The 26219-nt window shown below is 36.1% G+C and overlaps 1 protein-coding gene across 2 annotated transcripts in view; it reads left to right on the top strand.

Moving 5' to 3' along the window:
* Positions 1–26219, top strand: part of LOC141378043 (nucleoprotein TPR-like) — a 37695-nt gene that overhangs the window by 3208 nt on the left and 8268 nt on the right. Inside the window, exons 6-31 of one of the 2 annotated variants that reach the window (XM_073924923.1) lie at positions 791–939; positions 1488–1650; positions 1731–1865; positions 2226–2366; positions 5296–5467; positions 5547–5719; positions 5805–5957; positions 7374–7490; positions 7595–7798; positions 9007–9194; positions 9285–9432; positions 9652–9789; positions 12197–12328; positions 12438–12568; positions 12657–12867; positions 12948–13094; positions 15071–15269; positions 15669–15865; positions 16335–16408; positions 17741–17931; positions 18023–18271; positions 19653–19801; positions 21497–21577; positions 21676–21879; positions 23237–23386; positions 25507–25594. In XM_073924923.1, coding sequence (XP_073781024.1) covers positions 791–939; positions 1488–1650; positions 1731–1865; positions 2226–2366; positions 5296–5467; positions 5547–5719; positions 5805–5957; positions 7374–7490; positions 7595–7798; positions 9007–9194; positions 9285–9432; positions 9652–9789; positions 12197–12328; positions 12438–12568; positions 12657–12867; positions 12948–13094; positions 15071–15269; positions 15669–15865; positions 16335–16408; positions 17741–17931; positions 18023–18271; positions 19653–19801; positions 21497–21577; positions 21676–21879; positions 23237–23386; positions 25507–25594 — 4084 coding nt within the window. Of the gene's footprint in view, positions 1–790; positions 940–1487; positions 1651–1730; positions 1866–2225; positions 2367–5295; positions 5468–5546; positions 5720–5804; positions 5958–7373; positions 7491–7594; positions 7799–9006; positions 9195–9284; positions 9433–9651; positions 9790–12196; positions 12329–12437; positions 12569–12656; positions 12868–12947; positions 13095–15070; positions 15270–15668; positions 15866–16334; positions 16409–17740; positions 17932–18022; positions 18272–19652; positions 19802–21496; positions 21578–21675; positions 21880–23236; positions 23387–25503; positions 25595–26219 lie in introns of both variants that reach the window. The other variant, XM_073924921.1, reaches the window with a different exon arrangement.

Raw genomic sequence — 26219 nt, 5'->3', positions numbered from 1 at the left:
AAAATATTATGTTTACATAAAAACCTCACATAATGCCATCGCAGAGGCTTTAAGGCAATCATTTGAATTGCTTGTTTTTATATCGAGTCAAATATTGTGTGCTTGTATAATTTTGCAGTTTGATTGTTAAAAATCTTCTAATGAAACTAAAACGGTTTATACTTGGCTTGACCCTCTTACACATTAACATGACTATCAAATTTAAAATTAATGTCTAGAGTTATGCCAAGGTACTTAAATTTGTTCACTTCTTCAATAACTTTATTTTTAATCAGCACCTCAAATATGTCTGTTGCAGGCCTATTTCTTATGGAGAAGCACATAAAAACAGTTTTCTTGACATTTAATGTTAAATGACACAGCTCAAGTCATCTTGAAATATGTAAAGCCTGGGTCAGTTGCTCAACTTCCCAGCAAGATGTTTGTTAATGCAAAAAAGGACCATTTACTCTTCCTCAAGTGGTTTAAGAACATTGAGTTTCTTTACATTGAAAACATTGACTCCAGCTTTCCTCAAAAAAAAAAAAAAGGAAAAAGTAAGGGCTAAGTAAATGATGGAATGTTAAGTTTTTGTGAGCTGTCTCTTTAAATTTGTTGTCATTGTATTCCTAACATCCATGTATGAATATTCTCATAGACTTTCATTTTTGTGTTTTGTGGGTGGAAATCTTATGTTTGGATTTGGAATGATTAAAAGAAGAATAAGCTTTAATTTTAATAATGACTCTGAAGCACAAAACTCATTTGAACATTCTGTATTAATGGTTGAATTCATCTTTTCTTCTCGTAGATAAATGATGCCTTTACTACATATAAAAAGGAGAAGGCCGAAAATGACAAGCTTCTAAATGAGCAGATTGAGAGGCTTCGTGGTCAAGTGTCTGACCTGCTCTCACAAAAGGCCAAACTGTCCTCTCAGCTGGAGTTTGCCTCTAAACGGTGAGAACATCAGACCAGAAATAGTAATTTAGCGACAGCTACATATTTTCAGTTTGTCACAAATAGGTCTTCCCTTCATGTTTTGATATATTTATACATGTTTTTATTTCTTGTTCAATATTTCATGCACAAATATGAGGGCTGTTAAAGAAACGGTTTTAGAATCTTTAGGTTAATCTTGAGGAAGAAGTTTAGTATATTCAACATCATTATATTTTTATTAACTTTATTAAATAAAGGATCTCATTAAATTGACAATTTTAATACATTTAGATTTTAGTAACCTTATTTAAAATGATTTGTAATCGGTGCACAACATTTGTAGTGATAATATTGAATGTATTTATGTATTTTTATTTATATTTAATATATATATATATATATATATATATATATATATATATATATATATATATATATAAATAACATAACATTATAGAATTTAGTGAATATATATAATCATTTAATACATTTAAATTGCTTGTTTGGTTCATATCCTAATAATTGCAATGGACTGAATGCTTAAATTCTGAATGGTTCTATGGCAGGTATGATATGCTTCAGGAGAATGTAAATGGCTTTCGAAGAGAGACTGAAGCCCTGCGGGAGAGGAATCAAAAGATGTCTGCCACCCATCAGAGACATGAGCAAATCATTCACACAATGACTCAAGACCTGAGGGAGGCCAATGAGAAACTGACCATGTCCGAGGTCAGAGAACATTCCATTAGCTTTAATGAATTTTCTAAGTTAATCTGGAATTTAGCATCGTTTTGTTTTCTTTCTGCCAGTCGCGGGCTGAAAACATCCGTAAGGAACGAGACATTCTGAAGCAGGTGGAAAACAGACTCAACCAGGAGAAAGAGTCTATCCTGACTGAACAGCGGAGCCAGAACCTTCTGCTCACCAACCTCAAATCCATTCAGGTATACACATCTCTGCCGACTTTATCAAAGCACGCTTTTTCACTTTGGCTTTGTTCTTAAAGGGATAGTTGACCCCCCCCCCCCCCCCCTCTGTCATTATTTACTCATTCTACACTTTTAAGTTAAACACAAAGAAAGAAATACTGAAAAATGTTTAGTCAGAACAGTAGCCATTGTCTTCACTAGAATCTTTTGGTTCCTACCATGGATATTAATGACTTTTTTTTCCCAAATTACTTCACAACTTTTGTTGTGTTTTGTGTTCAAAAGAAAAATCTAATTCTTAAAAGTGAGTTATTGCTAAGGTAATGTTCAATTTTACATGCACTCTCCTTTTAATATATTTTTTCCATGTTATAGCTCACCATGGAGCGCTCTGAAACTGAGACCAAACAGCGCTACAATAATCAAATCCAGCATCTGGAAAAGGAGATCATCCAGTTAAAGAAGAGGCTGGAGCAAGAAGTGGAACAGAGACACGCACTGGAACGCAACCAAGATGTAAGCTCCTTCGTTTATTATGAATCATTTAGGGTTAATTAATCTGTCAACACCCATAAATATGGATGCACCGAAATTAAAATTCCAGGCTGAAATAAAAACAAAAAAGCCAGTAAAATTGGATCTACTTGGGCTGCATCAGAAAGAGCATAATTCTATACTATATAGTATGTTAAAAATTGAATGGGAGCTGGAAAGTTTATCCAAATTCATAGTTTTTGAAAAATGGTAGATGAGAAGTATTCTGATGACCTACTACTTCTGGTGAGATTCTGTACTGCGCATTGTGCTTTATGCCATTTATTTAATACCCAAATTAAATAAAGGAACCGAGATCCTCTCTTCACTATATTTCTTAGCTATAGTTTTGTTTAGGACCATCTTTTGTAATGTTTTTCAAGAAGTAATTAGATTCATAACTTATCATGAGGTTTTTTGATGGGTTCTGCGAATAAAGCTAATGTCCACTCCAGGAAGAAAATGAAGGAAAATACACTTTTATTAATAAAAAAGAATAAAACGAATATAAGAACAAAACAAAACCGTTTACTTTATTCTCCACTGAGAATAAACGGCCTAATGAGCGTTTCACGCGAATCACTCGCAATCGAAAATCTGAACTTCAGCGGACATTCGCGCCACGTTAACCAATCAGGAGCTTGCTCTTGTGGGGGCGTGATTGTGACGTATCGCCTGTTGTCGGTGTCCCAAGTAAATCCCCCAGCAGACACAGACAAGAAGTTCATTAAACTGGGCTGGGCTCAGTCAGAAGCACCGCTGAAAACCTCCATCAGCCAGGTTCAGTTTCTGGAGGAGTCTATGAGCTTAAAGAGCTGGATGCACCTCTGAAAGGATGTAGTGGACTCAGACACGGCTCTAAACGTATCGACGCTGTTTATCATCCTACATAAAGCACATAAACACTGGTATTTTCTTCTTAAAATCCATGTTAGCCCTTTAGCTATGAAGTTAGAGTCACGGGGCAGACAGAAGCCCTGCCCATCACGCGAATCCGCGTCTGTTCTGAAGTGAATTTGACGCGCGAATGAAGCAGGGTTTGACGCGCGAATGAAGCAGGGTTTGACGCGCGAATGAAGCAGGGTTTGACGCGCGAATGAAGCAGGGTTTGACGCGCGAATGAAGCAGGGTTTGACGCGCGAATGAAGCAGGGTTTGACGCGCGAATGAAGCGAGTAACCTCAAATGTTCACGCGACTATTTCCGTGTCTGGTGTGAACACGGTATACAGAAGTCTGTTTAAGTGCGCTGCTGGTTTGTATGTTCAACTATCCCTTTAAGAACAAATCCAAAGTGAAAAAGCGTGCTTTGATAAAGTTGGCTGGGATGTGACTGTAAAAGCTAATGGAATGTTATCTGACCTCAGCCTTGGTCAGTTTCTCATTGGCCTCCCTCAGGTCTTGAGTCATTGTGTGAATGATTTGCTCATGTCTCTGATGGGTGGCAGACATCTTTTGATTCCTCTCCTGCAGGGCTTTAGTCTCTCTTCGAAAGCCATTCTTATTCTCCTGAAGCATATCATGTTTTAAGCCATCAATGTTTTGATATACATGAGTTTAACAAAATTTTGATATAGACCAATTTGAGGCATGTAAACAAAAACAATGGTTCCAACACATTTCTTGTTTTACATTTTTTTCATTTCTATAGCTTCTGAGAATCCAAAAAGAGCCACAAATTGAAAAATAATGTTATGAAAGCTGTTTTAACAACAAGTTATGATTGAATTGCCTCTTGTTACAGTTATTAAATAGTTTGATAACAAGCAAGAAATATGCAGTGGCCAATGACATCACAACATTGAAATGGTCAATACTTGAGTATATCTCAAATGTTAATATGGAGAAGAAAATGTCTGTTGGTTCTGAGTAAATGCATAGCAAAGCAATAATCAGTGTTTGATTATACTTGAGCACATCTCAAAAATGTAAATACAAAGACATCTCTTTGTTTTCCAGAGCTGAGTAGTTACTCTCTAGGGTGATGCACATGAATAAAAACATAGCAAAGTGCTTCTTCTATTAAATCAGCATTCAGGCTTTTAGGGGTCTTGTCCTCCAAGGCCATAGCTTCTAACTGGCAAAGAATATCTTCCTCTGAAGATAAAGCTCCCAGGCTTTTCGGTTGATATAGTTGGTTAAAAGTGTCATTATTTCTTCCTTTATGGTCAGCAGAAAACTGACCCACAGCAGTACGTCATCCTTAACCTCTTCGAACTCTGTCGAAAGCGTCTCTTATGTTTCTTTTCATTGCTTATAGCTGGTTTTGCAAGTATACGAGTATCCGAATATCTAAGTAAAGTTTTGTATCTTTTACAATTAATGTCATTAAACATCCAGACACCACAGCATCTAAAGGACGCTGTACTATCCCATTAGGCCCTGAGAGCGAATTTGTTAATACGAGTGAAGGGGTCAAACTGACGCAAGTTATAATGACAAATGGCAGATGTAGTGCGTTTGAATTTCATTCATATCATATAGAACATACTTTTCTAAAAGTCATGTTGTAAATTCTAATTTAAATGTTGTACGTCCTCGAAGTCGAGGATTTTGGAAGCAGCAATTGAACGAGTTGTACAGTGTCAGTTTATCAGCATTGCCATAACAGCACTAGCGCTGTTGTGAACAGCAGGAACAAGTGCATAGAAATGTCCCATCGGTGCGTTATTTGAGTGGAATTTGCTGCTCTGGTGAGCTCGAGCAGTTCATGAAGATACAAGTATACATGTAGCTCAGTGTTATATCCACAGAGTGGACTATTGATCTATTTTGACTGTGATATGAATGCATTTCATAAGCACAGTGATGATTTTTTTCTTTCGGTTGAAATCTGAAAAGGGCATTTTTGGCTAACAAATGCATGCCTACCCAGAAGACTTGCGGAAATAATTTCTTGTTTTCATTGACTAGACTCAGCTGTTGGAGGCTAAGAAGAAGCTGGAGTCACAGACCGCACTACACCAGAAGACTAAAGAGCTGCTGAGATCTGCTGAACAGCAGGTGACCTCTTTGAGACAGCAACTGAACAACAATGAGAATCAGAATGCAGCACCTAAGCAGCCTGTCAGGACATTACCCAGAGGTACACACAAAATAATGAAATATTGACTGTCAAATAAGTTCCAGTCCTGTATAAGTAATATTGTTTTTGTTATGTCCAGTTTCAGCTCCCAGCGTTCCTCAACAGGAGGCAGATGATCTTCGTGCACGTCTACAGCAGGTCGAGGAACAGAACTCTGACCTGAAAGAACGCTTGAAGAACACCACCACCAATGTAGAGCAGTATAGATCTATGGTGCTCAGCTTGGAGGAGTCTGTGAACAAGGAGAAACAGGTCATTATTGCCTTACAACCAGCATTATAAACAGCTAAACCACTATTAAAGTAGCCACCATGCTCAAAGATTATTCCTCTTTCAGTTGGCTGAGCAAGCACGGACCTCCACTGACAACCAACTGAAGATGGCTCGGGAGTTGAATCAGCAGCTGGAAGCCCGTTTGATGGAAGCGGAGAAGGAGAAGTTGGAGCTCCAGCAGGAGAAGATGAAAGCTGTGGATAGTGTTGAAGAACGGGTAAGGAGCACTATTGAATGGCAGGTCCATGTTGTTTGCGACTTGCCTGAATATAAATCACAATTGTGTAATTTAGCCACACCAGGGTGTTAAAAGTTGATGGCAAAAAATCTTGAGTCACCCTGGTCATACAGGTCTAAAAGTGGTTTGTAGAATTTTTTTTTTGGGGGGTAACACTTTGTGATAAGGTTCCAATAAATAATGTTAGTTCATATATTTTCTAACATAAACAATACATTTATAACAGTATTTATTCATCTTTGTTAACATTAGTCAATGAAAATGCTATTGTTCCTTGTTAGTTCTTGTTAACTTACTGTGCATTAATATTAACAAGCACACCTTTTAATTAATTTTAGTAATGCATTAGTAAATGTTGAACTATGATTAATAAATGCTGAATAAGTGTTGTTCATTATTAATTTATATTAGTAATTAATGGTTCATTTGGTTTATATATTTCCATTCAAATTTAAAGTACTTGTAGAGTGAGGGCAACTAACACATTTGTAAAACATTTGTTTAGTATAAGGCGACTATGGAGGAAGTTTCTATATATTATTCACTTTTTACATCATAGGTCTCAAACTCAATTCCTGGAGGGCCGCAACACTGCAGTTTTGTTCCAACACTAATCAAGCACAGCTGATCCAACTAATCAGGGTGTTCAAGACTACTAGAGACTATTAGGCAGGTGGGAGTTGGAGGGGTTGGGGCTAAACTATGCAGAGTTGTGGCCCTCCAGGAATTGAGTTTGAGACCATTGTTTTACATGTTATCCTTTATAGACTACATGTTTGAACTGTCAGTTTGTAACACAAACATACATATATGGCAGCACATACACGCACATGAAAAACAAATAAGAGTGCACATTAAACCTTTGTTCAAAGATATAGTCATGCATATCCTCAAGCCAAACATAAGGTTGGTCTGTTAGATGATATAAAAAGTTAATTTTGCTGACTTTCCACACTTGGTTGAAAGGAAGGACCTTGGTTAGCCAAGTGTTGGAAGTTCCAAAAAAAGCTGAGATTCTCTTGGTGGTGAATCAGGTGGAAATATACTAATTTATGAATTTATATGATTAAAATAAATAATTGTATTTAAACTGTGTTGGGATGACTTTGCCAGATCAAATTACTTTTCTCATTGTTACAAATCCTCCGTAACAAAACACTTCTGCTTTTTCCTGAGAACTTCTTTATTTTTAGAAAACCTAGAAAATATTCAGAAATTCAACACCATTTTCAACAACACAACCAGTAGACTGTTCTGAATAAAAAAAAAAGTATTTACTGTTTTTTTTTGTGCGTACATGCGTCCATAAAGTAATTTTAACCATGCGTGACTTGGCAGCTATTCTTAAAAGCAAAGTTCTGAATATTGGAACCTTTTGTTTTGCCTGATTGACAGGTGAAGGAGCTGAAAAGGAGCATGACAAATATGCAGACTGAGCTTCAGGAAGCTCTGCAGAGATCTACAGCAGCAGTCACTCAGGAGCAGAAAGCCACACAGGACAGCAAAGTACAGGTAGATGTGAAACTCTTACACTAAATTAGCCAATCATGTCTTCAGGCATCTAATTGTAGAATTTCTTATGTTTACTTACCTGTGTCTTATATTTTTTGCTTCAGGCTAAGCTGGCTGCAGAGGCTCAGAATAAATACGAGCGAGAGCTCATGCTGCATGCTGCAGATGTGGAAGCCCTGCAGGCCGCCAAGAAACAGGGACAGCTTTTAACACAAAACATGAAGCAGCTCGAGGAGAAAGCTCAGAAAGCTGCATCTGAACTGCATCAGTACCGCACAGACTGGGTAATGCAGGAGAAGAGACTAAAGGTAAGATCTTGTGGATGGCAGAGGAGGAAGAATGTAAAATGAATGATGCAGAGTGATGCTAGTGAGCTTTACAGGCTCTCATAAATCAAATGCTATAATCAGGCTTCCCAAAAATGCCCAAAAAGTTGGATTTTAAAAGGTATAATCCAGACATTGAAACTCATGGAATTTTATCTGTGTTTTGTCCAAGTCATAAAATATTCCAAGGAAGAAAAATAAAAAATAAAAAAAAATAAAATATATATATATATATATATATATATATATATATATATATATATATATATATATATATATATATATATATATATATAAATAAATGAACTGATTTAACTATTCTTATCCAGTGCTACTCACACATAGACTTTACTTGGACTGGTGCCTAGGTATATTAACAGCCGCCCAAGTATATTTGGTGACATTTTTTGATTTATTTATTATTATTATCCTTACACTTTTGTATTTGCCCAATAAAAAATGGAAAATCTTCTCTGCAGAGAACCACAGAGACGCACCTTTTTAGGGACTTAAAAATGTGTGTGTCCAGGGTTTCTAAATCTCCTAAAATGTCTGGGATTCTGCTTTTGGTTTCGCTTTCTAAGCTGTCATTAAGATTAAGTGTTTTTCCATTACACTTTTATTTTAAGCCTGATTTACTTTTGCTTGGCTTTGCAGCTGACAGCGTGTGCACAGCCGTAAGATCGAGAGAAACATATAATTAATTCTCTGATCTAAACGACTCGGATAAACTTTTCTATTTACTCAGAGAGGACGAAATAACATCTAAACTCGTTAGAAATGTTTTTATAGATGTTTTTAGATGTATAATAAATATTGCTAAAAAAGTATTTTATTTATTTATTTATTTATTTTTTTCTATTAAATCGCATGTAGGTAATCGCATGAGGCTACCACCTCAATTATATTTTAAACCTGTGGGAAGCACTGCTAATCTATTATAGTATAGTGTTTATTATATTATGTTGTAGTTCTATTGTACTCCATGTTTTATTTAGTAATGTTTTATCAAAATAACTTATTTGGCTTGATTTTATTTATTGGGATTGCAGTTTTGGTAATCAAAACAATAATTAAATTATGTATTTTATACAATTAAACAAAGTCTTGGTTTTTTGGTTGGGCTGTAGTTCATGACCTTTCCTTTTAGCACTATTTTATTTGCCTGACTTTTTTATTTTTATTTTTAGGAAACGCTTTCTAAAGAGCAGAAGAGAGCCGAGGAGCTGCAGAAGCAGAACACTTTGCTCCATGAGCAGATGGAGAACTTGAGCAGCAAGATCACTGCCTCAACCCAGCAGGAGACTGGAGAGAGCAGTCTGAACATCTCTCTGAACGAGGAGGGCAAGTCTCATGAGCAGATACTGGACATCCTCAGGTAAAACCCCTTTATCGACATGATCTTTAAAATGCATCACTGTATGTATGAGTAAGAGCTAGTGATGACGTAGACCCTCTTACCCATCAGGTTTGTCCGGCGGGAGAAGGAGATTGCAGAGACCCGACTGGAAGTGGCCGAGGTGGAGACCCTTCGCTACAAACAGCGCATGGAGTATCTGGAGTGCGAGCTGAAGGAACTACAGGACAGCCTGAATGTAGAGAGAGAGAAGTTGCAGGTCCTTAACGTTTTTTGTTCACCGTAATTGAGTTTTATAAACAGGAGCTCATGTCGTTTGTGTTGTGCAAGTTTAGATTTGAGGGATTAGATTTAAAATCTGCTTTAAGTGTTTATGTTTGGTTAATACATCCATTTGAATGTTTTTTTTTTTTTGTTGTTGTTGTTGATTGTAACTTGATCTGATTTAAATAAAAATGCATTTATCTCTTTTCTTCAGGTGACAACAAAGACCTTGGTACAGCAGGAAGAGACGATGAAGAGGATGGAGAGCATGAGTGCTCTTACAGATACCAACAAAATGCTGAAAAATGAGAAAAATCGACTGGAGCATGAGCTGCAGCAGACTCAGGCCAAGGCAAGTTCTTAAATGCATATATTATGCATCATTCATGAAGACTACTTTCTTGACTTGACATTCTTCGTAGGTATATAGAATTAAGTTAATTTTAAGAAAAATACAATATATTTAAAAATAACATATCTCCTACTTGCAGTGTAAAAAAAAAGAAGGCAGAATCAACATGCCACCAGTGGTGGAAAGAGTACTGAAAATTTTTACTCTAGTAAAAGTACCTGTACTTGCGTAAAAATTTAGTGCGAATAGAGTAAAAGTATCTGTTGTAAATATTACTCAAGGTATGAGTAAAAATTACACCTTTCAAATGTACTTAAGAGTAGTGAGTAGTGAGTATTACGCTGTGAATAGCTGATACGTTTACATGTAATTTGTACATGTGGGTGTGTGTGTAAACATTCTGTAGTGCATTTAGTTATTGCCCAGAAGGCACACAATGTCATAAGATGTTAATATTAGGTTAGATTTAGGTTATTATGTCAGGTGACTAAAATTTAATGCTAGCCAGCGTCTAAGGACAACGATATTTTGAAGTTCAATAATGTTGTCAAATGACATTGATATTTGGTCGATTTTAGGTTGTTAGAAAGTGACCAAAATCCAACATCGAGCCATCATCTTAAACCAACGTCATATTAACATCAAATACTGACATTTCTTGGTCCGGTATGGCAACCAAAATCCAACATCTGATAGACATCTTAGTGGTAATGTCCACACAACTTCAAACTGTGTCATCATTAGACGTTGATATTTGGTTGGTTTTAGGTTGGACATTGACATTGGTCTGACTTTGAGTTCTGATGTCAACCCGATTTTCATTTCCAAAGAAAATGCAACATCCCCATGACATGAGGGCACAACGTCAATCTGAAGTCATGTTGACATCTTGTGCCGGCTGGGTGTTTTTGGACATAAACATACAGTAAACATCCGTGATCTTCTCATTAGTAACATGCATCTAAACAGTCTCTAGGTCGGGTGTCAAACTCAATTCCTGGAGGGCCGAATCCCTGCACAGTTTAGTTCCAACCCTGCTCCAACACACTTACCTGTAGGTTTCAAACAAGCCTGAAGGACTCACTTTGTTGGATCAGGTGTGTTTAATTAGGGTTGGAACTAAACTGTTCAGGGCTGCGGCCCTTTTGGAACTAAGTTTGACACCTGTGCTCTAGGTCAATGCGTGTAAAGATTTTGGACTTCTTCAACACTTTTAATGCTTCCAAGCAGTTTGCTGCAATTATAAAGCGCACATGTCTTGAGGTAGTTCCTTATGATGTGATTTTCTTCTATGTGCGATTTGATTGGTCAGGAACCACAGGACTGATTTTTCTAACCCCCATAGGCAAGAAACAAAGTAGTGACTGCAGGTTGAAGCAATGTAGTGGAGTAAAAGTACAGATGCTGCAATAAAAATGTACTTTAGGGAAAGAAAGTACATACAAACTACTTGGTACAAAACTAACTTGTAAGCTAATTACAATTTTTGAGAAAAACTACTCAATTGCAGTAATTTGAGTATTTGTAATTAGTTATTTTACACCACTGCATGCCACCATACAAATCTGGAAACTTCTGGAATCTTAAAATGAGTCCTGGTTAAGTAATTTAATATGAGTAAATGTAGTTTGAGAACAAGCAGTGTTGTCATGTCTTAACCCAGAAATTGCAAACCAGCGGGAGTGTTTTCAAATATATATTTTTTCTTTACTCAAATGGTTATACAGCAAATAAATGATCAATTTAAACTTCACTACCTCATAAGTAGGCCCATGTGGAATCTATTTGTGCAGAAATCCACAATTTCTTTAGCCCATTGTGAGTCTATTTATTCTGCTTTTATATAATACTTTCATTAATTTTAATGAATAACATGTAAATATTTATTTGTTATTAATAATATTTATTTGTTTCTAAAGTAATGTTTTCTGACTTAGTAGATCTATTATAGATACTTGCTTTGTTTACCAAACAAGTAGATTTAATTGGATTTGCATCGTAAATCTTAAATACAAGTTATAAATGTATGTTTTTTTTTATTTAAAGTAGTCCATTTTTAGTTGCACTCAAAACCATTCTGCATAATTTCACAGATTTTCTTCTTTTTTTTTCTTTTCTTCTGGCCCTACTCATAAGTGACAGTTCATTAGCTGAGCCATGGGCTACTTCCAACCTAAAATATGTGAAATAGAAGTCAATTGATTTGATTATTTTTGTTTATTTTTTGCTTTAAGTATATTGATTATATACTTGTGTAATGTGTTATTTTTATTTTTTTTTGCATTAAACATATATCAGAGTAATCAGAGTTTAGAGTTAACAATTAGGGTTACAAAAAAGAATAACACATTTAACACGAAGTGTACACTAAGCACATGGACTGTCATGTCAATGTTGTATATTGTAGATGCGTAAGCTCGAAGCAGACATCAAGCCTCTGCAGGAGGCCAATGGTGAGCTGAGTGAGAAGAGTGGCATGTTACAGGCTGAGAAGAGGCTTCTGGAGGAGGATGTCAAGCGCTTGAAGTCTCGCACACAGGTCTCTCAATCTCACTCTTCTGTATAATGAATGTAACAATCTTGAGACATGTTTAAACTTGACTGCTGGTCTTCTTTACCATATTGAACTGATTTGGTTGGTTGTGCAGCAACTCTTGAATCAGCAGAAGGACAGCGATCAGGAGGAAAGCAAGAAGCTTCATTCTGAGAGAGAGACTCATCTTAAACGCATCCAGCAGCTCACAGAGGAGACTGGCAAACTGAAGAATGAGGTGGCCCGGTCAGTGTGCAAATTGATTGAATTATAAACTTTAAAAGCTGTTTTTGCTCTTAATAGAGGTTTTTAATATTCTCTACGTACCAAACAGGAGCCAAGCTTCAATCACCACGGCTCAGAGCCAAGTGCAGAACCTGCAAGACAGTCTGGGGAAGGTCACCACTGAACGAGACAGTCTGAAGAAGGAGCTGGAGGCAAAAACACTGGACATCCAGGAGAAAGTCAAAACCATCACGCAGGTCAAGAAAATCGGCCGTCGCTACAAAACCCAGTATGAAGAGCTCAAAGAACAGCATGATAAGGTATACAACAACATGTCAATTATTATTTTTTATCCTATTAAAGAAATCCTGTATTAATCAGTGTCTCATGAATTGGACAGATGGTGGCAGAGGCTGCTTCTAAACCAGCCCAGGAGCAGGAAGACCGTCAGGCCTCAGTGCAGGAGATTCAGAACCTGAAGAGCTCATTGAGTCAGACACAGAATCGAACCTCAGAGCTGGAAACTCAGCTGGACTGCATACAGAAGGTACTCTTTCATTTAAAGAGCCCCTATTATGCATAAAAAAGATCATATTTTGGTTTTGGGCTTATTCTTATATGCATGCAGGTCAGAAACACTTTCATTGTCCTATAATATGCATTTATTTTTATTTATTTATTTTCCTAACAACTCTAATATGATTTGTTCAGCGATTCATTGGTTCCAAAAATCCCTCCTTAGCCCAATGCTAATCTGCACTGATTGGTCTGATGACCCAGTCTGTTGCAATTTGGTTAACTGCATTCAGCGCAACACCGAGAGAAGCACCTGCTACATTTATCAACATTGTTGAAGCAGTAGATTTAAACATCAGCTGGATGTTTTCATTTACTTAGAGCCGTGTTTGCACACAGCATGGAAGGTCATTTTCAAAAACCCATAATACGGGCTCTTTAAGGCTTATTGTGCTGCTCTCAAGTCTAGTCAAGTGATTTTTGCTTTATAAAAACAGAAAGCCTCTATTGGTGCTGGCTGGAGTTTGTTTATTCAAGTACATGAACATAACAGTGTTTATCTTTCCAAACCCATAAAACTTTATTTATGCTTTTGTCTGGCTCTGCAGAACAAGCATCCACTGACTGTGCATGTACATCACCAAATGGATGAGGCTGTTTATACTAAAAGTATAAAAAAAAAGTAAATGTCATGATAAAAAAGTGGTAAAAAATTAATTAAGCCGTACAGTTGCAGAGTTAATAGAATTAGAATTTAGTATGATTAGATTGTAGATAAATTTGGAGGACACTCATGAACATGTTTACTTTTAGTACAGTTATAAAATATATATATATATATATATATATATATATATATATATATATATATATATATATATATATATATATATATATATATATATATGAGTATGCAGAACTCCATATACAACAAAAATAAAGAACAGTTTACTTTAAAATACTTGAAAAACCGTATAGATTTTTAAAAAACTCAACGGTTAAAAAAAACAAACAAAAAAACAAAGGATTTCACATAAGGCAGTTGTTCTTCTAGATGCTTATTCATAAATCAAGGCCAGACTCGATTCCATGATGCTACAGGTCAAATCTGATTTAATGATCTATGTTAAGCTAAAAGTGCTTCTGCCAGACCCGGAGGTTGGGTTAAAACTCTTTGGGATTTGTAAAAAAAAAAAAAAAAGTGGAGGGTTCCTTAAATTCTTCCTTGCTATCTTTTTTAAGAACAAATGAAAATTTCAGAGGATTTATGTCCTTTTCATTCAAAGGGACTATAAATACTTTAACAATACAATTCAAATATAAAAGTTATCCACATTAATTCAGTAGTTTAATCCAAGACTGAAAAGACACAATCGCTTGAAATAATCTAATAAATGACTGCTCAACCATACTTTTCACTCTAGAAGAAACCTGACTTTGACTGGTCTAATGTTAAGCACGTATGGTTAAGCACCAATTTAACACTTGCTGTGTTGTCTTTTTTTAACAATGATCCGTATTTATGCTCAAATAAACTACTAAATGAAACTATGTATGAACAAACCCTTTACCATCTCATTTAAAAAATAAACATTATAGAACATAGAAGTCATATAGAACATAAAACTCCCATAGAAGTAAAACTTCCTTGCCATGATTACTTGTACAGAGCCACATCTGTTTAAACCCTCAGAGTGCTGGCACATCTGGTCTTGTGTTGTAAAACACAGTACACAATCACAGACAATGCCATTGTGAGTTTCTCTGGTTTAGTTCACATTATATAATGGTAATAAAGTCTTTAATCCAGAAAGCAGGAGAGTAATTGAGTGTTGTTTGCTCATTTACTTTTGAGACAGTGCAGTGTGAAGTTATTTTGATGGAGTGAGACTGGTGTTCTTGTTTTGCTTTATTGGGCTTTTCGGAAAACAGTTGGAGGAGTTTGTAGTTGTAAGGTTCTTTGTTGTTTATCAGCATATTAAAACGTGTTGATGTTGGTGTGTGCAGACGTTGCAGGAGCGTGAAGCAGAGGTGAAGAGCCTACAGGAACAGCTGACACAAGTGCAGCCTGAGCTCAGCCGTCTAAAAGCAGAACTGCAGGAGAAGGGCAAACTGGAGGAGCAGCTCCGACAGCAGATCGCTGATAAAGAGGAGAAGACCAAGAAAGCCTTCTTGGGGGCCAAACAGAAGCTCAACCAGCTCAACAGTTAGTAAATCAGAACATTTGACTAGTGCATTAATCCTGCAAATGTTTGACCCCGTGGGCCAACTCAATTTAGACTTTCCGTTAAATCATGACACTTATTTAAAAGTGCAATAGAATGCATTGATACTGTTCTCTGATATGTGTGTGAAAACACAGACAAGGAATTAATATCAGCCTCTGCATAAACAGATGAGTTTTTAAAGTTTATTGGTGTTCAGTCCAGAAAAATCTTATGAGCCGAGTGATATGATGATTTTTTGGAAAAGCAAAAACATTTAAAATAAGTGTTTCTTGAAACAAAGTCAGCATATTATAATGATTTCTGAATTAGTTCTTTTGCACTAAAAAAGTAAAGTCAGGGCTGCAGTGGCAATGTAAATGCACCGGTGTCTGTTTTAGGTGCAAAGGAGCAGCTGGCGAAAGAAAACGAGGAGCTGAAGCTGCAGCGAGAGGAGCTGGAGGTGAGGATGAGTGCACTGAAGTCTCAATATGAAGGTCGACTTAGCCGACAAGAACGAGAGCTGAGGGAACTTCGTGAACAGCAGGAGAGACATGGAGAACAGAGAGATGAAGCTCAGGAGCCTGGCCAGAGCAAGGTAAAGGACCACAAGCAGCACTTTCTGCTATTTGCATTAATATTTAATCGTTATTGAAAAATGATGCACCTCCAACATGTAATTACTGTCAAGCTGCTCTAACAATAAAACACATTTTATTAGAATGTGAACGTTTAAGTACCATTAGACAAAATTCTTAAAATAAAGACATTTTGGATGTTTTTAAAATGGTACCGCTAGAAAAAAAGTTATTTATCAAATATTGAACTAGAATGTATTTAACAGGTAAATTTTATTTATTTCTATTTATATATTTGTTTGTGTATCATCTCTTATTGAAAATATGAAGATTTTCTTATCTTGAAATGTTTTAGGTGTATTGAATTTTTTTTTTTTTTTTTTTTTTCATGGAATATCCATAAGTTGCTGATGTGGCAATAAATAAACGGTCAAGTTCAAGTATTTGTCCTTTTTTTATTGATAAAAGTAGTTTTTATTTTTTTTCCAGGTTCAAGAGGCACCGAGGTCATCAGATGCTCGTCAGATCACACTCAAGCCTACGCCTGCTGCTGACAGAGGAAGGTAATTTACCATATATGCAAATTATTGCATGCATATTATACACCCGCTGGCCACTTTATTAGGTACACCTTACTAGTGCTGGGTATTACTGTCTGAATCCTTCGTGGAATAGATTCAAGAAGGTACTGGAAATTTTCCTCAGAGATTTTAGTCCATATTGACATGATAGCATCACGCAGTTGCTGCTGATTTTGTTGGCTGCACATCCATAATGCAAATCTCCTATTCTACCACATCTCAAACGGACTTTATTGGATTGAGATATGGTGACTGAGGAGGTCATTTGAGTACAGTGAACTCATTGTCATGTTCAAAAAAACAGTCTGAGATGATTCGCGCTTTATGACATGGTGTGTTATCCTGCTGAAAGTAGCCATCAGAAGATGGGTACACTGTGGTCATAAAGGGATAGAGATGGTCAACAACAATACTTGGGTAGACTGGCTTGACACAATGCTCAATTGGTGCTAAAGGGCCCCATCTGTGCAAAGTATCCCCCACACCATTACACCACTTAGCAGTCAGCAGTCTTCTGCTGCTGTAGCCCATTCGCCTCAAGGTTTGACGTGTTGTTCATTCAGTGTTTCTCTTCTGCATACCTTGGTTGTAATGATTGAATTACTGTTGCCTAACTATCAACTGGAACCAGTCTGGCCATTCTCCTCGGACCTAAGGCATCAACAAAGCATTTATGCACAGAACTTCCGCTCACTGGATATTTTCTCTTTTTCGGACCATTCTCTGCAAACCCTAGAGATGGTTGTGCGTGAAAATCCCAGTAGATTAGCAATTTCTGAAATACTCACCAGCTGTCTGGCATCAACAACCATGCCACGTTCAAAGTACCTTAAATCACCTTTCTTTTAAATTCTGATGCTCAGTTTGAACTGCAGCAGGTCATCTCGACTATGTCTAAATGCATTGAGTTGCTGCCATGTTATTGGCCCATTTGAAATTTACATTAACGAGCAGTTGGACAAATGTACCTAATAAAGTGGCCGATGAGTGTATATAACTTAGTCTACATTTGCAGTGGATCAGAAACTTTCATCAAAGTTGTACTTAAACCAATATCTGTATTGAACAATACCCATTCTTGTCTCAAGACAACTTGATGGAATTTGATTCATTTCGAATGTTCACTACTAGATATAATGTTTAAGATATCATTTTAATTTTTTTTTTATATACAAAGGAACTTTTATGTTTGTGCTATTATTGTATTTTTAACTTAAAGCGGTAAAATAATCCATATAAATTTAACTTTAAAGTAAAATGCATCTTTTGTTCCAGTGTTGTTTATTCTTTTTTCCAAATTTCTTCTATTAAAAGTGCAAGTCAGTCTGAACCACCCACTGCCAACATCAAGCCCACGTTAGTTGCCGCCACCCCTAGCAAGCCTTCACCAATCGCAGGCAGCAAGTCCACTCCTAAAGCAAGCATCCGTCCAATGATAACGCCTGCTCCTGTTACCACACCCACAGCCACAGTCATGCCCACCACACAGGTTGAAACGCAGGAAGGTAAGGCTGAAAGTCGGTTGAAATCTGGTTTGATGAAATGTTAGAAATTGATTTAATGAAATGCAAATTTGTCTTTGGTTTGTCCCATCAGCTCTACAATCCACAGAGGGTCCGCTGGAGCATGTGACTGTGTTTGGCAGCACCAGTGGCTCAGTGCGCTCCACCAGCCCAAACATACAGACCACACAGCCAATCCTCAGCCTGCAGCAGAGCCAAGCCACTGCCTTCGTCCAGCCCACTCAGCAGCAGGCCAGCCAGGAACCAGCAACCAGCATTATGGAAGCGGTGCATAGCTCTCAGATGGAGAGGCCCTCCACCTCCACCGCTGTCTTTGGTACAGGTACAAACAACCAAGTAGAGATCACAAACATTTATTGTTGATGTCGGATGCAATTAAACCCCATTTACACTTAATATACACGTTGTCTTACTAAAATGGCTTTTTGACCCATGTCAGAAATGGCCTAACTGGTAGCTAAATAGATAAAGAAAATTGTGAGTTTGATTTTATTTATTTATTTATTTATTTATTTATTAATTAATTTATAAAGAAAACTATTTATTTTACCTTTCAGATAGCCCAAGTTGAAATGTTTAACTTTAAAATGTGCCTAATTGTAAAATAAATGTTATAGTAACAACACAAATATTGCAATATATTGCTAAAAGATTTACGCTTGCTTAATGTGTTTATTTTTTCCAAGCAATTTCAAAAAGCAATATTTCACAAAACAGTGGACACTCCCATCACATTTACTAGTAAATTAGTAATTAATTAATTATTAAAAGTCACATGAGCATTCGAAAAAGACATGGCTATGCTTTTATTTGTAGAACTGGCTTTCTTGGTATTGATGCTACATGTGCTGCAGGAGGCTCCAAACCTTTCAAAAGATCTAAAAAAAAAAATGGATCTTTTCATCTTGAATGTGGCCGCTCCAAAGTACAGTATTTTGCCTGGCTATTAGGGCTGCACAATATTGGAAAAATCTGACATTGCAATATTTAGTTTTTCTGCAATATATACTGCGATATGAATACAATTTCACCAGATGACTTCAATTCTTTCCAAATAGGGATGTTCCATGAAGGGCATCTGCATAAAATACACAAGCATAAATAAACGCATTAAAAAAGATACAAATGAAATAAACTGCGTGTTATGGTTTTCTGAGGTGTCGTACAGTATTCAGATACAGTAAAATGAATAATCGCATGTAAAATAATAGTATATAATATTCATTCTATAAATAATTACATAAAATAAGTTGTCATTAAAGTTAGAAAACTATACAGTTTCTTATGTCTGAATGCTTTTAAAATCAAAAATCCATACACGTGATGATCTATAATTCAGGGTTAACATTAAATATCCTGTGACATTACTATTGTGAATGATCACATTGCGATATCGATGCTGAAATGATATTTAACGCTCGTCTCAGTCTCATTTGAAAACTATATGAGTATAATGTAATGGCTGGTGCATTGGCTATAACATATGTAAATCTATCTATATGTCGCCATGGTTTTTATAATGAAAGGGTGAATATTGTTTTTGTTTTTCCCTCAGTTAATGGAAACACTTTCATTGCGTGATATTCATAAAATATTGTAAATATTTAGCATATTCTTGTAAATGAAGATTGCCTAGTATGAGGTTTTATGATTTAGGGTGACCTTACTTTGTGTTTTAAAGTGATGTACCATTTCTTTGTCAGTTTCTGCAACAACGGGTTCTTCGGTGGCCAAGCGAGTGCGAGAGGAGCATGAGGAGAGCTCCACTGAGGTGACGGACACCACACAGGATGACTCTACACATCCACCCATCATGAAGAAGCTCCGCATTGTAAGAAGAGTGGGTCTGGAGGTAAGCAGTGTACATACTTGTGTACTTGTCACTGTGCTGGAGTTGGTTTATTACAAAATTAACTCAGATCTGCGAATTCCAAATTGCAATTGTGTTCATTTTGGCTGTGAAATTTCTTTCAAATACTTTTCAGTAAAATTTGTTTGGCCTCCTTGCCAAATCTCACACAATTTCATCAATTAATTTTGTTGGCAAACATGAATATACATGCACAAAGACTAAAAATAGTGTAACTGACAACTAAATTATAATAAAAATATATTTATTCATTATATTTATTCATTTATTTGCTTTAAATTTCTTTTTCTTTTTAGTTTATTTCATTGATGGTTTTGTTAGTATTAGTTTAGATTTCATTTTGTGAACGCATTGCTGTCTTTTTATGCATTTATTTCAGTTTTCCGAGTTCAGTGTCGAGTAGAGCAAAGTTTGACGTCTGCACAGCTTACATTAACTCTAGTGCAAAGCTCTGTAAAGTAATAGTTTGAACAGACACTGAACTGAAAACCATACTAATGCAGCTTAAACATATAAAAGGAAAAATTATGTGGAATTCAGACAAACTTATTCATGTTAAAGATTATGCCAAGTTTACTTTTTTGGCACTTGAAAAATAGTTAGAACTAGCGATGCATTTCATGACTCGATTGGTACACACTAATCTGGCCGATCTCATGAAGCATTGTCACAATTGTATTTTTACAAGTTTACAAGCAAAAGACACACTCAAACTGAAATCTTTTTTACATATTAGAACTGAATGTCCTGTGTTTTCAACAATATTGCAAGTTCATTAAATCCTGGCTGGAAATATTAGGGAAATAAAAATAAAACTTTTTTTTAACTTGAATATATAATAATATAACTTATTGTAATTTAAGTATTATAATAAGCAATAGTTTATGGAGCTACATCCTTATAGGTATGCATTTTAACTCCTTATGCATTGAATATGCGCGCCAAACTTCATTGAGACATGTTGAATTCTTCCATCATTTGCAATGTTTCCAAATTTGCTTTATTAGTGATTTTTCTTGATGTTTTTTTTTTTGTCTTTTTAATCTATTTTGTTCTGTTAAGTTGCTTCTGACCATGACAAATCCACACTAAATGGTATCTTAAGCTTACATGTCATACTTGGACTGAAAATGCGCTTTATGCATTAAAGCTTGAAGCATCAGAACCGGTACTCTGTATCTGCCGATCACCATGACAAGGAATAGTTACTCTGTATCGGCTTCAAAGATCCTGATCGGTGTACCCCTAGTTAGAACATCTGTTTTATGTCTAGATAGAAAATATGTTTTTATACATAACCATGTGCTTGACTGATCTACTGGTAATTTTTATTATTAGCATTTTATTTCTGTTAACATAAATGGGTTTTGACCCATAGTTTTATTTTCCATTTACTAAAATAACTTGGGTTTGGATTTTTAGAAGGATTAAAAGGTAAATATGAGTTTAAAATGTTTTTTTTTTTATTGGCCCTGTCAGTTTCAGTAATTTGATTGAGTCCCTTATATTTTTGGTTACACAGCCTTTCACAACCTGTGTAAAATACAATTTCACTCCTGTAAAAGCTGGATTTGCAGTGCAGAAATGAAACCCTTTGATTATTCCATGTAGTGCATGGCCATTCTGAAGACTGTGATTGTTTTACACTATTTTCTATCAATGTTCTTTTTTTCCCAGGATGCTTCAGGTACTGAGGAGAGTAATGATGCTATGGGTGAATCTTCAGGAGACGTTCAGCAGCCTCCTGATGCCAGTGAGGTATTAACCCTTTCACTTTTCAATAACACCTTATAATAAATGTAAGGATTCATCCAAACCATAGACAACTGGTGCACTGATGATATCATCCCTCACAGGAAGCCTATCCCGTATTAGGAGAGGGGGATGAAGAATCATTGTCTGCCCCCATGGATCAGGTGAGTGAGTCTCAACCCTCTGAGTCTCAGATCAGTGGACAGGACTCATCAGAAGAGTACAAGCATGATGTAATCGTCATCGAAACAGACAGCGCCACTGAGGAGGAGGAGGAAGAGGAAGAGGAGCAGGAAGAACCTGGACAGGTCAGTGTGTTTTCCTGAGAAGTAGGATCAAAGTCATTAGCAGCATGTATAGACCAATTACCATGTTTGTAAACATTCAGGATGCGCGCGCAGGGAGGTGGCAGAAAGCAACCGGGAGCGCCAGCATTTACAGCGAGGGAATGACACCAGATGCGGTGCAGAGTTTGTTGTTGTCTTAGAAATAAGATATATTACTTACATATTATATATATATATTATTTACATAATGCTTACAGCATATTATAACAGCTCGTCACCCAGTGACAAGCACAGTGATTCAGCAAAATTAACGTTAAAGTGAGCGGCGTTCATCTGACAGCTCCATTTGCGATAGCACCCTCCCAATGAATATTGGATAAGACGAAGTGACCAAGCATCCAGCCCGAAATATACAATCTCAATGAAGCTCCGAGTGATTTTACAAGAGAGAAGTTAAAGGTCTACAAGTCTTTGGATGCCAACAATGCTGTTCTTTAAGGTCATGTGCAATAAATATTGCTCCATGATGACCAGATTCAAGAGCTAAGCACTGAGATTCCGCCTAGCCAAAGACAAGGAAACAAGACGGAGCTAACGTAATTAATGGGTAATTAATCACCGACATGCAAAACGACTGCAGTCTGACAGTGAACTTCACCTGTACGGCAGGGTATGTGAACCTACACATAAAGGTAAAGTTGGTTTTATATTCACACATTCAGACTTTCTCCTCTTAATAATATAATTTCATAAAAATATTATTTGCAAACTCTAAATAGCGAAATCATATTAGCAACAGCCGATGACTATCAAAGTACAACATTATTCACAGTCAAATAAACAATGCTAATGTTGTTTTCAAGTCACACTTGCAGGTTATTTCAGACAGAATATTCAAAGTGCCGTGGTAAACAAAAGTTGTCACTGAATGAATGTGTGAATATAAAACTAAGTTTACCTTAATAAACGTAACCTTCACGTTTCATTCTTAGCATTCAGCGTCAGCAGTTTAATTAACCATATGTAACTGTTTTTGCTGAAATAATTTCTGCAATTAAAAACGAGTGATGTGTATGATTCAGCATAGCGTGAACTGTCCTGATATGACATGAGAACTGCAGTCTAGCATTTCTAATTAGCTGCTCACTTCATTCAGCTCCCATTTAGCCAAAGACGTCTGCAGTCGGTATTAAAGCAGAGTGTGGTGTATGGTAAAAGTTAAGTTTTCTATTTTTGGACTCGAATTCGGCATCCTACCGCAAAACACGTTATCTTTCCCATTGCATCCTGTCTGTTTTCTGCAACCGGGGACCCGTATGACGTCATGTGTGACGTAGGTTGGTAATTGGTCTATTATTAACCTTTCTTCTGTCTACAGTATGAAGATGATGATGAGGATGAGGACGATGACGCAGAAGATGAGGATGATGAAGATGGGGATGGAGGAATGGCTGAAGCAGCAGAGGAGAGTAATGAAGGCAGTGGGAGTGCAGATGCCAATGAGGCTTATGAGGGGGATGAGGCAGAGGTGACTTCATTTTTAACATTCTAGGCCAGGGATTGCCAACTTTATTTTTAGCCCAATATCTTTAACCCCGGGTCTACCCATCAAAAAAAAAAAAAATGCTTGACACAAATAAAGCCACATTCTTTTATTTGAATTTCCAGCTTAAGAACATTTTTGAACTATGTAAAAGCACTAGTTTAACCTACTTATAACTTTTTAATTGATGCAACCAAGAAAATCTGAGGATCCACCTGGATTACATTTGGAGGGGTGGGAATTTGGGTGACAATGCACTGTTACTTTAGCAATAATCAGATCATATAAGGCGGCTTTAAACTGATTAAAACAGATTGTTAAACAATTTGTAATGACACTTCTGTACGAAGCCTACTACATTAGCATTTTATAAATGAGCTGTAATACAATTCTACTACCGGTAATAACAACTTGGGGCCTCCAACAATAATAACTAAAGCTGCAAGCAGCATTGAGGGGCCCAAGCCTCTGTGGCTTTATGAACAGTACACTGCAGGCATAAACATTTAACCTGCCAGTAATCAATGTTTGTAAGCAACCACAAATTATTTATGATTAAAGTTTTAAGAGCTTTTGAGCATGTTAAGGGCCCCCAAAATTCCCAAAACCTAAATAAAAAAAATAGTTATCTTTAGAACAACAGGGACTTAGGCCCTTTGGGCTTGGGCCCTGAATATACTACCACATCATAAAATAATTTAGCAATTATATGTGGTTTTATAAATGTTTTGCAGCATCAATTCACAAAGTTATAAGAAGTCAAACTGCTGAATGCAACTAGGTTTTATTATGGGAGCTTTTAGCTCAATCTCACTGAACGTGTTTCAGTTTGATGGCTGCCTTTTTTGTTTACTTTTAGCAGAGTTTTACATGCTGCTGATGTGGCTTGCATTTTAGCTGTTTATTAAAAAAAAATTTAGTTTTTTTTTTCTCAACTTAATGCCCTGTACGTGTGTAAAATATGAACGTGTTGCAATGCAAGCTGTTCCCTATTAGTACATACATTTCTTATATTAATTCTTCAGTCATATTCAGGATCCACTGGTAGAGTGATAAAGATTGGTGACAGGTTGGCAACCACTACATCAGGCCATGCAAACCAACAAAGATTGTTGCTATAATATTGTTTGCCAGTATGGGATACTAATTTACTACAGTATCTAGTAGAGCTGAATAGTTTATCGTCCAAACATTGCATCTCTGTTAATTCTAAATGAGCTGATTTTTAAATTGTGGTAACATTTTACTGGAAGGGGTGTTCATAAGACACACTTGAAACATTTACAATCATAATATAACAAGCCATGTTTGTCATCAGGCATACTTGTCTATCCTCCTATTTTTCCCATAAAGGTATTTCACCTACATTTTTAGTCTTTCTATGAATGGTGGCAATAAACATAAAATTCCTTATTTTCACACACCAATGTTGACATGCATGACGTTAAGTGTCATTTACTCAGTTGTGTCATTTTAAATGCAAAGGTAATATTATTTGAGATGTCCTTGACAAATGGACATAGCCAAATGCATCACAACCTGTTTTTTTCTTTATCATGACAGCTTGACATTACCAAGATAGCAAAGACTATCAGTGTCTTTGTCAACTTGATATTATCAAGACAGCATAAATTTTCATAAATCTGTCATAAACATGATTGCCATGAGGCTACTATAATTATCTCATTAATTTTATACCCGCATCATTAATATTTTTCTTGACCTCAACTACACTGGTACAAGTTTAATTGGTCATTAAAATAAAATATTTATTAAGCTGTTATAATGACCTCATGACAATCATGTTTATGACCGATTTATGACAAATTATGTTGCAATGGTAATGCCAAGACATAGGTTGTGAAGTTGATATGACAAAAACAATGTAATCTAAACCTAAGTGAATGGCACTTAATGACAGTTGTCATAAGAATGCATAAAATCTCTTTCCTATTCATGGCACTTTTGAAGACCCACTTTTAAGTAAAGTGTTACTAAAGTGCTAGCTATCGATTTTAAGATTAAAAATAAAAAATAAAAATAAAAAAACTGTTGACTGTTTCTTGACTTTTTTATGTTCTTTGGTGGTTATGGTTTGTTAGCAGGGTGCCGGGGAAGCTGATCCAAGTGTTCACAATGAAGAGAGTCAAGAGGCATCTGATTCAACCCAGAAGCAACCAGACTCTCAGAGCAGTGAGGATTCTTTTCTCTCTCATGCTTACTGATTAAACGAGACATATTTCATTAACATCTAAATCTTTTTCTTCAATTCTACATTAAAATGGGAACTGATTTGCTGCCTGACCTTTTGGATTGTGGTGGCTGATAGCACATATAATTACAAAGTTTTTTTTTTAATTATATTTATTATATAATGAACACACGTTAATAAATAACTTTTGATTGTTTTGTTTGTTGAAATAAGAGAATATTTGGCCAGGATTCAACTACAGTGGTCCCTCATTTTTGTGGGTGTTATGTTCTAAAAATAACCTGCAATAGGCAAAATCCGCTACATTTTTTAATTCAACATTAAAATGGGAATAATATTTTTTAAATGAGATTTTTGAGCAGATGCTAAAAACAACACATGCATGCTTGAGTCATAAATGAATTCATTCACACCAACAGAACACACTTTATACTTGTATTTTCAAATAGTCTTAACATTCACAGACAATAGTCCACCTAGTCCACATGGCAATTTGATTGGCTGTACAGCAACACTTTTAATTCATTTCGATCTCAAGCAATTCTGACATTATTTAGTCCAGCCTTCCATTATGAAAAAAATATGTATGCAGTAAAGACTAGATCG

This window comes from Danio rerio, chromosome 2 (assembly GCF_049306965.1).
Source record: "Danio rerio strain Tuebingen ecotype United States chromosome 2, GRCz12tu, whole genome shotgun sequence".
NCBI classification, from domain to species: Eukaryota; Metazoa; Chordata; class Actinopteri; order Cypriniformes; family Danionidae; genus Danio; species Danio rerio.
The sequence above is the reverse complement of the archived record's forward strand: the minus strand, read 5'-3'. Positions and strand labels throughout refer to the sequence as shown.